This window comes from Dama dama, chromosome 9 (assembly GCF_033118175.1).
Source record: "Dama dama isolate Ldn47 chromosome 9, ASM3311817v1, whole genome shotgun sequence".
NCBI classification, from domain to species: Eukaryota; Metazoa; Chordata; class Mammalia; order Artiodactyla; family Cervidae; genus Dama; species Dama dama.
This window is the reverse complement of record NC_083689.1, coordinates 47,123,312-47,136,460: the sequence shown is the minus strand read 5'-3', so window position 1 is coordinate 47,136,460 and position 13,149 is coordinate 47,123,312. Positions and strand designations below refer to the sequence as shown.

At 45.3% G+C, this 13,149-nt stretch overlaps 1 protein-coding gene across 1 annotated transcript; it reads right to left on the bottom strand.

The window, feature by feature from the left end:
- Positions 1 to 9,303: 9,303 nt before the first annotated feature.
- Positions 9,304 to 9,474, bottom strand: LOC133061393 (cytochrome b-c1 complex subunit 10-like). Its single transcript, XM_061149406.1, has one exon. The coding sequence runs from the start codon at positions 9,472 to 9,474 to the stop codon at positions 9,304 to 9,306; it is 171 nt and encodes a 56-aa protein (XP_061005389.1).
- Between the last annotated feature and the right edge of the window lie 3,675 nt (positions 9,475 to 13,149).

The following is a 13,149-nucleotide window of genomic DNA, read 5'->3' as shown; positions in this document are numbered from 1 at the left end:
AGCATGCATGCATGAGGGTGGAGGGAGATGGGTTGGTGGAGGGAGATGGGTTGGTAGAACTAAAAAAAAAAGGGTCAATGAAGTGCATCATGCCAGGCTGTCAACCCCAGCCCAGCCCAGCAGTAGGACCCAAGGCTGCTCAGCTTCCAGGCATGGGATAGCATCCAAGTCAGATTTCAGAGATAATAAAATAAGCACTGATTTTCTTTCCTTTTCTTTAACATCATGCTGTATAAACAAAATACAATGTAGTGATTATTGTCTGTATATAGCCACCTAATTGGGGTATTACATATCTATGGAGTATCTTGATTCTTTTTTTTTTTTTTTTTTTCCATAGATCTTCTATCAGAGTGTTGAGCATCAGCTTTCTGTGTATATGAGGAAGTTCAATTCAGTTCAGTTGCTCAGTCGTGTCCGACTCTTTGGAACCCCATGGACTGCAGCACGCCAGGCTTCCCTGTCCATCACCAACTCCCGGAGTTTGTTCAAACTCATGTCCATCGAGTCACTGATGCCATCCAACCATCCCATCCTCTGTCATCCCCATCTCCTCCTGCCTTCAATCTTTCCCAGCATCGGAGTCTTTTCCGATGAGTCAGTGTTTCTCATCAGGTGGCCAAAATATTGGAGCCTCAGTATGAGGAAGGAAGGAGATAAACATTGTGGATTATCTTTCAGAGATATAGATATCTATATATACATGACAGGCAGGCAGGAAGAAAGAAAGGAAGGAAGCAGATAATCCTTTGTTGTTGTTGTTAGTGCCTCAGTCGCATCTGACTCTTTGCCACCCCATGGACTGCAGCATGCCAGCTTTCCCTGTCCTTCACTATACCAGAAACACTGATTTTTTTCAAACAAAGAGTTAACAACAAAAAAAAGAGTTTATTGTCTTGGAATAATAGAACAAGTCTCTTTGGCAAACAATAGGCCAAACAGCGAGAACAAGATGGCAGAGGAGGACATGCGCTCATCTTCTCCTGTGAAAACTCCAAAATTGCAACTCGCTGCTGAACAACCATCAGCAGGAGAATGTTGGATCCCACCAAAAAAAAAGATACCCCGCGTCCAAGGGCAAAGGAGAAGCCCCAACAAGATGCAGGAGGGGTGAAATTGCGTTTAGAATCAAACCCCATACCCACCAGAGACGCTCATCAGAGGGCTATGTGTTCATGCTCATCAAGTAGTTAGCGTCTTCCATTCAGTGGGGGTTTTAGCATCTGTATAACAACTCAGGGAGTGTGCCTCAGATACCATTACCTCCGCACTTCAGAGACGAGCTACAGCAGAGGATATGGGATGAGGTCAGTCCTGGGAAGGCCCTATAGGCTCCTGCTCTATTATACCAGGTGTCTGGGCTCAGCAGCTGGGGAAGGTGGGGCTCCCTCCTGGGTGTGGGGAATAGCAGGATCACGGTCCTCTGAGGGGCCTGTTAGCCCCCAAGGTGAAATGGTGAGGCAGTGGATAGACAGATGCATCTGGTCTGGGAGAGGGATCCAGGCTGGAAATGTCACTGGAATCATCATCGGGAGGAAAAGGAAAGGCTGGGGTCAGGGGGTGGGGGGGCAGGTGGGTCACAGCCAATCCTATGCAGGTGATGGTGGTCCTGTTGGAAGCAACTCAGAGCTGGAAGGACTGGCCCTCAGGAGCACAGCTTCATTCTCTTGTTCCTTTGTAAAACACTGTGTCAGAGTGTGAGACACCCTCAGGAGACTTCTGAGCCCAGTGCTGCTGGGGCTTCATCATAGGGCCTCAGGCCATGCCCATATCCCCACTGGGGATGAAGCCTATCAGGGCACCGGGGCCCACAGACTTCAGGGAACCCCTGCCCTCAGAACTGGTCTCCCTTCTTTCAACCAACTGCTGGTCAGAGACCCACATTCTCCCATCCTGATTCCACCCCCAGAGCCTGAGGAGAAGTCCCGTATATAGATGGACCACTCTGTCTTCATGTTCCTGTTGCTGGACATTTTGGTGGACTCTATGTCTTGGCTATTGTAGATAGTGCTTCCCTGAAAACAGGGGTGCACATGTCATTTCAAATTGTGATGTTCTCCAGATCTGAGCCCAGAAGTGGGGTTGCAGCATCCCATGGCTCCTCTGTGTTTACTTTTTTCAGGAATCTCCATGCAGTTTTCCAATATGGCTGCACCCTTGTGCATCCCCAGAGTGTAGGGAGGATTCCATTTTCTCTATGTCCTCTGCAACATTTATTCTTTGGAGATCTTTCTGCTGATGGCCACTCTGATCGGTGGGTGGGGGTGATTCCTCAGTGTAGATTTGGTTTGCATTGATTTAATAATAAGTGGGTCTCCCCTGGTGTGCTCAGCAGTAAAGAATCTGCCTGCAATGCAGGAGACACTAGAGATGTAGATTTGATGCCTGAGACAGGACGATCCCCTGGAGAAGGAAATGGCAACCCACTCCAGTATTCTTTCCTGGACAATTCCACGGACAGAGGAAACTGGAAGGCTACAGTCCACGGGTTGCAAAGAGTCAGACATGGCTGAGCAACTGAGCACAGTAATGAATGAGAGGGGTGTATTTCCAAGCGCTTGACTCATGGGTAGCTAGACATATACATGTTCTTCTTCAGGTTCTCTTCCCATATAAGTTATTACGGAGTGTTGAGGAGGGTTCCTTGGCTATGCAGTGGGTCCTAGCAGGTGATTCTATAAAGAGTAGTGTGTTAATCTGAACCAACTCATTTCTCACTGCCCTCTTTTCCTTCTTGGGAACCATAAGTTTCTTCTTGAGAACCATAAGTCTGTGAGGCCATTTCTCTGTGGTAGAGAAATTCATCTGTCTCCATTTTTAGATTGCATCTAGAAGTGATACCATATGATTCTTGTCTTGCCCTGTCTCCCCCACTTCACTTAGGGTGATCACCTCTACTTTCCTCCTTGTGGATGGAAATGTCATTGTTTGATCCTTTTTAATGACTGAGTAATATTGTACTGTGTCTAGGTAGCCCATCTTCTTTATCCGTTCATCTGTGTTCTGCACGTGGTTTGCTTCCATGTCTTGTTTGTGGTACCTAGTGATCATAGGGCTGCAGGTGTCTTTTCAAATTTTGGCTTTCTCCATGTCTACACCCAGGTGTGGGATTGTTGGATCCTATGGTATTTATATGTTTAGGTTTTTTTTTTTTTAAGAAACTTCATACTCTTTGGGCTTCCTTTGTGGCTCAGCTGGTAAATAATCCGCCTGCAATTCGGGAGACCTCGGTTCAATCCCTAGGTTGGGAAGATCCCCTGGAGAAGGAAAAGGCTACCCACTCTAGTATTCTGGCCTGGAGAATTCCATGGACTGTATAGTCCATGGGGTCGAAAAGACTCGGATGCGACTGAGTGACCTTCACTTTCACTTTCACACTCTTTGCCTAATGGATATACCGATTTACATCCCCACCAAGAGTGCAGGGAAGTTCTCTTCTCTTCACATCTTCTGCAACATGTTTGTTGGAGATTCTCTGAGGTGGCCTTTCTGACTGGTATGAGGTGATAGCTCATTGGACTTTTGATTTGCCTTCCTCTAATAATTAATGATATCAAGGGAACATTTCAGGCAAAGATGGGTTCGATAAAGGACAGAAATGGTATGGACCTAACAGAAGCAGAAGATATTAAGAAGAGGTGGCAAGAATACACAGAAGAACTGTACAAAAAAGATCTTCATGACCCAGATAATCACAATGGTGTGATCACTGACCTAGAGCCAGACATCCTGGAATGTGAAGTCAAGTGGGCCTTAGAAAGCCTCACTACGAACAAAGCTAGTGGTTGCGATGGAATTCCAGTTGAGCTATTTCAAATCCTGAAAGATGATGCTGTGAAAGTGCTGCACTCAATATGCCAGCAAATTTGGAGAACTCAGCAGTGGCATAGGACTGGAAAATGTCAGTTTTCATTCCAATCCCTAAGAAAGGCAATCCCAAAGAATGCTCAAACTACTGCACAATTGCACTCATCTCTCACGCTAGTAAAGTAATGCTCAAAATTCTCCAAGCCAGGCTTCCGCAATACGTGAACCGAGAATTTCCAGATGTTTAATTTGGTTTTAGAAAAGGGAGAGGAACCAGAGATCAAATTGCCAGTATCTGCTGGATCATCAAAAAAGCAAGAGAGTTCCAGAAAAACATCTATTTCTGCTTTATTGACTATGCCAAAGCCTTCGATTGTGTGGATCACAATAAACTGTGGAAAATTCTGGAAGAGATGGGAATACCAGCCACCTGACCTGCCTCTTGAGAAACCTGTATGCAGGTCAGGAAGCAACAGTTAGAGCTGGACATGGAACAACAGACTGGTTCCAAATAGGAAAAGGAGTACTTCAAGGCTGTACATTGTCACCCTGCTTATTTAACTTATATGCAGAGTACATCATGAGAAACGCTGGGCTGGAAGAAGCACAAGCTGGAATCAAGATTGCTGGGAGAAACATCAATAATCTCAGATATGCAGATGACACCACGCTTATGGCAGAAAGTGAAGAGGAACTAAAAAGCCTCTTGATGAAAGTGAAAGAGGAGAGTGAAAAAGTTGGCTTAAAGCTTAACATTCAGAAAACTAAGATCATGACATCTGGTCCCATCACCTCATGGGAAATAGATGGGGAGACAGTGGAAACAGTGTCAGACTTTATTTTTTTGGGCTCCAAAATCACTGCAGATGGTGACGGCAGCCATGAAATTAAAAGATGCTTACTCCTTGGAAGGAAAGTTATGACCAACCTAGACAGCATATTAAAAAGCAGAGACATTACTTTGCCAACAAAGATCCGTCTAGTCAAGGCTATGGTTTTTCCCGTGGTCATGTATGGATGTGAGAGTTGGACTGTGAAGAAAGCTGAGTGCTGAAAAATTGATGCTTTTGAACTGTGGTGTTGGAGAAGATTCTTGAGAGTCCCTTGGACTGCAAGGAGATCCAACCAGTCCATCCTAAAGGAGCTCAGTCCTGGGTGTTCACTGGAAGGACTGATGCTGAAGCTGAAACTCCAGTACTTTGCCCACCTCATGCTAAGAGTTGACTCATTGGAAAAGACCCTGATGCTGGGAGGGATTGGGGGCAGGAGGAGGAGGGGACAACAGAGGATGAGATGGCTGGATGGCATCACTGACTCAATGGGCATGAGTTTGAGTGAACTCCGGGAGTTGGTGATGGATAGGGAGGCCTGGTGTGCTGCAGTTCATGTGGTCGCAAAGAGTCGGACACGACTGAGCGACTGAACTGAACTGAATTGAACTGAACTGAGTAATTAATGATGCTGAGCATCTTTTTAAGTGCTTAATGATCATGGGTATGCCTTCTTCATGAAATGTCCATTGAGATCTTTGGTTCATTTCCTAGTTTTGGTTCATTTTATTTTTGATATAGAGCTGCTTGAGTTGTTTGTATGTTTTGGAGATGAATTCTTTGTGGGGAATCTTGGTTTTGAAATTTATTTTTTCCCCTATTCTGAGTGTGTTTTTCTTTCATCTAGGGTTTTCTTTGCTGTGAAAATGCTGCTGTGGTTAATTATGTCCCTTTGGCTTACTTTTTTTCTTTTTCATGCTTTCTCATTATGGTTTATTATAAGGTATTGAACATAGTTCCCTGTGCTGTACAGTAGGCCCTTGTTTATCCATTTCTTATATAGTAGTGTCAACCCCAAACTCTTAATGTATTCCTCCCTCTCCCTCTTTCCCTTTTGGTAACCATAAAGTTTGTTCTCCATGTCTGTGAGCCTATTTCTGTAATAAGTTCATTTGTATCATCTCTTAAAGGCTCCACACATGAGCAAAACCATACAATATTTGTATTTCTCTGTCTTGTTTATTTTACTTAGTATGAAAAGCTCTAGGCCCATCCATGTTGCTGCAATACTTCATCCTTTTATGGCTGAGTAATATTCTATTGTATATATAGACCACACTACCCATTCATCTGTTGATGGACATTGCCGGGAGCCAGCACACGAGATCCTACCCATGACAAGGTCATGAGGGAGAAAACCTGACGGGCAAGGTGGATCAGGTTTTCAAGGATTCCGAAAAAGCTAGCTCACGAGATCCCACCCATGACAAGGTCATGGGGAGAAAGCCTGATGGGCAAGGCGGATCAGGCTTTCAGGGATTCCGAAAAGCTGCCCCAAAGCTTCCCCCACAGCGCTCACCTTAAAGATGGTATCTGTTCTTCTGATGCTTGCTTTAATAAATTACTCCCTAATTTCTGTGACACAGGCAGAAGGCCTTCCCCGATCTTTTTCCAAATAAGAATCAATTTAGAACTTTAATCAATAAGTTTCCCAGGTGGTGGTATTTTATGAGATTATCCAGGGTGAAAGGAGTGTTTTAATTTAAACTCCTTTGCTGGTATTTTAGTTTGTTTGGCAAATGCATTTATGCCCTTGGTACTAATATGCATGATTGCTTATATTAATACCATAATCATAAAATAGCATAAAGAACCTGTTCATATAAAGGCCCTAGTAGACATAGAGCCCTTCGGGGAGTGAGGAAGTCCTACTAGAAAACATAAGAAAAATTATTCTATAGGTGGTTATTGAGTTGTCATTTGCTTGCTGTGTTTTTGCTTGCTGTATTTTTGCCTTTAATGTGGTAAGGTTGTGCTATAGAAACCATTGTTAATATAGTTAAAGATCTAGAGAAATAAGAACTTAGCCCTAGTGTGGTAACAATGAGATGGTTGTTAATTGTCAGCCAGGAGTGCTGGGCAGAAGCTGCCTCACTGAAGCCGCAGAGTCTGTATGGGGTAAACTTCTTAGATAAATGCAACTGACAACTTCTGCAGAATGATTAATTTTTGTATTAAGGATATAATTCTACTCTGTACTGTTGCCCTATGAGACTGCCACCTTTCAGTTAAGGTCACCATAGAAACAGAAAATAGGTTTACATTTACCTGACTTGCATAAGATGTTAATAGGCCCCCAGGCTAGAAGATAATGTACAAGACCCTCATAAACAAAGAAGTATGCAGAAAACACCCTGGTTTCGTGAAGGACAAGCTGACGTAATGTTAAACTATCTTCCCCTTAGAAATGAACTTAGGGTATAAAAGCTATGGTAAAAAATAAAGCATTGCCAGACTCTTCCAGACTGTCTGCACCCCCATCTGGTCATTCTTTCTCTCTCTCTCTCTTTCTCTCTCTCTCTCTCTCCCTCGCAGACTTGGCCCTATCAAGGCTGGTCTCATGTGTCTTCTCTCTCTCTCGCCGATGCCGTTCATCCTGAGGGTACCCCCTGGATCCTGCCGAGGCTGGACCCCAGCAGGACATGTAGGTTGCTTCCATGTCTTGGCTATTGTGAATACTACTGGTGTGAACACTGGGATCCATGCATCTTTTCCAATGAGTGTTTTCACCTTTTCCAAATATATGCCCAGGAGTGGGACTGCAGGATCACATGGTAGTTCCACTTGCAGTTTCTTAAGGGACCTCCGTAACCGTTCTCCACCGTGGCTGAGCCAGTTCTCATTCCCACCGTCAGTGTGGGAGGGTTTTCTCCACACCTCTCCAGCAGCTATTATCTGTAGACTTTTTGATGATGAAGCTGGGTTCTTTCTGAAGTGTCCTGGCCTCCAGGAAATGAACAGTAGGTGAAAAAGGCTGGTGCAGAAAAGTATGTAGCACACGCCACTCCTTGTGTTAAAATGTGTAAAGCTGATGTGGACTGAAAGTATGTGTCAGTATGTCTCCTGAAATGTATGTGTATATTGACACCCCAACCCCCCAGTGTGGCTGCATCTGCAGATGGGCCCCCAAGAATGCCGTCAAGGTTAAATGAGGTCAAAAGGGTGCAGCCCTGATCCCCTAGAAGCAGCGTGTCTGAAGAGTCCCCAGAGAGCTCCCCTGCTCTCAGATCAAGGAAAGGCCACATGAGGACGTGGTGAGGAGGCAGCCGAATCAGGAACAAGGCCTCCAGAAGTGAGCTCAGGCTGCAGCCTCCAGAGCTAGGAGAGGTTCACTGCAGCCTCGGCGGCTGGGACTCTGTTCTGTGGTGGCAGAGTCATGAGATGGCTGTTTTCACAGAGAGGATGTTTCTAGCCTCCTCCGGGGCTTGGCAGGTGTTACGCAATCCATCCTCCTACACCTGCTCATGTTTGCATCTGTGCCTATACAAATGGGTTCTCAGGTGCCTCCCTTCAAGACACAGTCTCCGCCTGAACGAGATGTGGAGGAGATGGCCTGAGACTTCTGAGTGGCTTGTAAAAGGCAACTCCCCCAACCTCGCTCACCATGTAGTAAGGAGGCTCAAGTCACACCTGAGAGGCCCACATGGGGAGGAGCCATGTGAGGGGGCCTCATGGAAGCCCCGATACCTACCCACCCCCACCCCCAGCCATGAAGCTGATGCCTCTGCTGCAACTTCGTGAGGGACCCTCAGCCAGCACCCCTCAGACAGATCACTCTCAAACTCTCACTGTGAGGTAATGTTTGTCCTAAGCCACCAAGTTAGGAGTAACGTGTTTAGGCAGCAAGAGATAAAACCATGCAAGTATCACCCACCACACATCTGAAATGATCAAACCATGTCTGCCAGCCCCTGGGAACCCCAGATCTGTGCAGTTCTGGTGCTGAAGGGATCCCCAGGTCACCGCACCCCAGCATGAGCACGTGCAGGCGGGCAGGTTTCAGAGCGAGGTTTAATGCCGTGTGTCTGAAAGATTGCTGCTGAACCATGAAAGACACTGGGATTCTTGGCCTCCGGAGGAGAAGAATTCAATCCGGGGCCAGAGACGAGGCTTGATCACTCAGAGCTTTTGTGTAATAAAGTTTTATTAAAGTATAAAAGAGATAGAGAAAGCTTCTGACATAGACATCACAAGGGGACAGAAAGAGTGCCCCCTCACTAGTGTTAGCAATGGAGTTATATAGTTTTAATTAGTTATTACAGTGAATCCAAAGAAGGAGGTTGTAAAGACCTTACTAAACCCACTCCCATAATTTACATTTTAAGATAACAGGATTAGCCAGAAGGTTTTTTCCAGAATCTGTCCTCAAGCAGGATACATTATTATTATATAATCCTAAGGAATGTAGAGGAAAAAAAAAAAATCTGTCCTTTCCTCCTCCTTGAGAATTCCAGACCCCTCTCTCCTTGGGGACCCCCGGACTTCTTATCAACCTGCCTAGGAATTGACTCTCATGTCCACGCACTGAAGCTATTTCCACCAACAGAGGAAATGAACTCCTGCCAGGGACTTCCTAGAGTCCATCCAGAGAGCCTGGGCTGTTCCAGATGCAGACAGCAGGAGGCACACCAGCAGACACCACCGGGGCCCGAAGGGGTGAATTTAATTAGTCACCCCTCTTGAACTTGCTGTTGACGTAGGGCACCCAGTCCAGAATCAGCCGCCAGTCAGTGGCCCACACCAGCCCCACGGCGCCCATGGCGCCTCTAGTGCTCGCTGGGGGGACCCAGTTTCTGGCCAGCCAGTGGTAGCACAGGCCCAGGAACCTGGTCAGCATCACGGTGCCATCCCAGCTCAGGGTGTCCATTTGGCTTATTTTTGTTTTATTTTTTGTTACTCCAAGATGTGGATCCAAAACGAACTTTGCTGCAGTTTACAACAGTGTTTTCTGCCTGTATTTGCCTCAAGGGTTTTAGAGTATCTGTCCTCATATTGAGATCTGTAAATTATTTAGAGTTTATATGGTGTTAGGGAGTGAGAAATGGACTATTTCCTGCTGTATCAGTAAACAAGGATGTCCACAGTTCAGTTCAGTTGCTTAGTCGTGTCCGACTCAGCACATCAACAGTTCAGTCGATCAACACGTGTCTCGTGTGCGGCCCAGTGGACTGCAGCACACCTTCCCTGTGCATCACCAGCTCCCGGAGCTTGCTCACTCATGTCCACTGAGTCGGTGATGCCATCCAACCATCTCATCCTCTGTTGTCCCCTTCTCCCCCCGCCTTCAATCTTTCCCAGCATTAGGGTCTTTTCAAATGAGTCAGTTCTTCGCATCAGGTGGCCAAAGTGTTGGAGCTTCAGCTTCAGCATCAGTCTTTCCAATGAATATTCAGGACTGATTTCCTTTAGGATGGACTGGTTGGATCTCCTTGCAGTCCAAGGGACTCTCAAGAGTCTTCTCCAACATCACAGTTCAAAAGCATCAATTCTTTGGTGTTCAGCTTTCTTTATGGTCCAACTCTCACATCCATACATGACTACTGGAAAAACCATAGCTTTGACTAGACAGACCTTTGTTGGCAAAGTAAAGTCTCTGCTTTTCAATATGCTGTCTAGGTTGATCATAGTTTTTCTTCTAAGGATCAAGTGTCTTTTAATTTCATGGCTGCAGTCACCATCTGCAGTGATTTTGGAGCCCAAGAAAATATAGTCTGTCATTTTTCCATTGTTTCCCCATCTATTTGCCATGAAGTGTTGGGACTGGATGCCATGATCTTAGGTTTTTGAATGTTGAGTTTTAAGCCAGCTTTTTCACTCCCCTCTTTCACTTTCACCACGAGGCTCTTTAGTTCTTCTTCTCTTTCTGCCATAAGGGTGATATCATCTGCGTATGTGAGGTTATTGATATTTCTCCCGGCAGTCTTGATTCCAGCTTCTGCTTCATCCAGCCTGGCATTTCGCATGATGTACTCTGCATAAAGTTAAATAAGCAGGGTGACAATATACAGCCTTGATGTACTCCTTTCCCAATTTGGAACCAGTCCATTGTTCCATGCTTCCTTTGAACCATGTCCAGTTCTAACCATTGCTTCTTGACCTGCATACAGATTTCTCAAGAGGCAGATCAGGTGGTCTGGTATTCCCATCCCTTTAAGAAATTTCCACAGCTTGTTGTGATCCACAGTCAAAGGCTTTGGTGTAGTCAATGAAACAGAAGTAGATGTTTTTCTGGAACTCTTTTGCTTTTTCTATGATACAATGGATGTTGGCAATTTGATCTCTGGTCCCTCTGCCTTTTCTAAATCCAGTCTGAACATCCAAAAGTTCTCAGTTCACACACTTATAAAGCCTCGCTTGGAGAATTTTGAGCATTACTTTGCTAGAGTGCAAGATGACTGCAACTGTGTGGTAGTTTGAGCATTCTCTGGCATTGTCTTTCATTGGGGTTGGAATGAAAACTGGCTTTTTCCAGTCCTGTAGCCACCACTGAGTTTTCCAAATTTGCTGGCATATTGAGTGCAGCACTTTCACAGCATCATCTTTTAGGCAAATGCCAATGGATATCATAGTCATCAGCAATTGCAGCCCCCCAGTGTGAGCTGGTGAGTCCTCAGGGAACTCAGGAAGAAGAATATCTGCTTTCTAGCAGCCATCAGACTTCAGACGCTCCCTCAGGAGAGCCCTGAGGAGAGGAAGTTCAGGATGTGAAAACAGGATGCTGGCCCCAGATAGGTGAGGTGCATATAAAAGGAATGATTTCAGTGAGCCCAACTCTTGCATCTTCCTGTTAGGTAGTTAGAATACGGAAAAAGAGTCCAAAATGGTGGTGGCTAAAAGACCTGGAAGGGAAAGCCCGCGAAAATAGAACAAAGGAAGGTCCGAGGACCGGAGTGAGAACCTCAGGTAAAACCAACAACACTCCTGGCCGGCCCAATTTACATAAGGCAGGCCCAGGGACAGAGAAACATATAAAAAGAGGAGCCAAAGCCCTCTTCCCTCTTTTTGCTCCCTCTCTCTCCCACGCGATGGGGCAATCTTCTCTTCGCGTCTTTGGATCGACGTGCCCTCACACTTCAAAGATGGATTTTCCTGCTATTATCTAAATAAATAGAGCTGTAACACTGAGCTGTAACACTGATTTATTTAAGAGCTATAACACGGTCCGTTCGAGACCTGAGAGCTATAACACGGTCTGTCCTCCGAGAGCTGTGACTCGCCAGGGGGGCTTTAATGTCCGTCACTCCAAATTTTTGTTGTGACGAGACAAAGAACCGAGGAGCATACACTCGCGTGACATTCCCATACACAGAAAAACACTAAATTCCTTGACTCAGGATATCTGGTTTTCTTTAACAATAATCTCTTGATATTCAGACTACCTGCCTGTTGTTACAAAGTTCTGTGTAACCTGGCTCCTTCCCTCACCTTCTGAGAGCAGTTCTCTCAGGGTTAGTTGATATGGTGTCTCCTGGGCTTGAAGACCTAAAAATTCCCACCGAATGAAACATAACTCTCAAATTTTAGGTTGTGAATATTTTTTAAGTCGATAAGAATATTGTAATTATGAGATGGATGAAGCTGGAGCCCATTATACAGAGTGAAGTAAGCCAGAAAGATAAAGAACATTACAGCATACTGACACATGTATATGGAATTTAGAAAGGTGATAACGATAACCCTATATGCAGAACAGAAAAAGAGACACAGAAATACAGAACAGACTTTTGAACTTTGTGGGAGAATGTGAGGGTGGGATATTTCAAAAGAACAGCATGTATACTATCTATGGTGAAACAGATCACCAGCCCAGGAGGGATGCACGAGACAAGTGCTCCGGCCTGGTGCACTGGGAAGACCCGGAGGAATCGGGTGGAGAGGGAGGTGGGAGGGGGGATCGGGATTGGGAATACATGTAAATCCATGGCTGATTCATATCAATGTATGACAAAACCCACTGGAAAAAAATAATAATAATAATAAAAAAAAAATTAAAAAAAAATTAAAAAAAAAAAAAAAGAATATTGTAATTTCATTCCCATTTTCATTGTTTAAGGAACGGCCACACTGTCTCCATGAGCTATCCAGGTGGCGCTAGTGGTAAAGACCCCACCTGCCAAAGCAGGAAACATAAGAGATGCAGGTTTGATCCCAGGGTGGGGAAGATCCGCTGCAGGAGGGCATGGCAACCCACTCCACTATTCTTGCCTGGAGAATCCCATGGACAGAGGAGTCTGGCAGGTCACAGTCCACAGGGTCGAAAAGAGTCGAACATAACTGAAGTGACTTAGCACAGATGCATGCTGTCTGCAAAGTGTCTGTTCCCAATTGACATTCCAGCATCGATGGAGGAGGGTTCTCATTTCTCCACAACTGCTCTGTTAGGGGAAGCACACTGATTGAAACCGCCCACCCTGGCCAGGCACCATAGTAACCATTTGCATGAGTTGTTTTATGACAGGAAATCCTGATAAGGAATACGGAACTAATAAACCACCACCAACTAGAAGAGTTC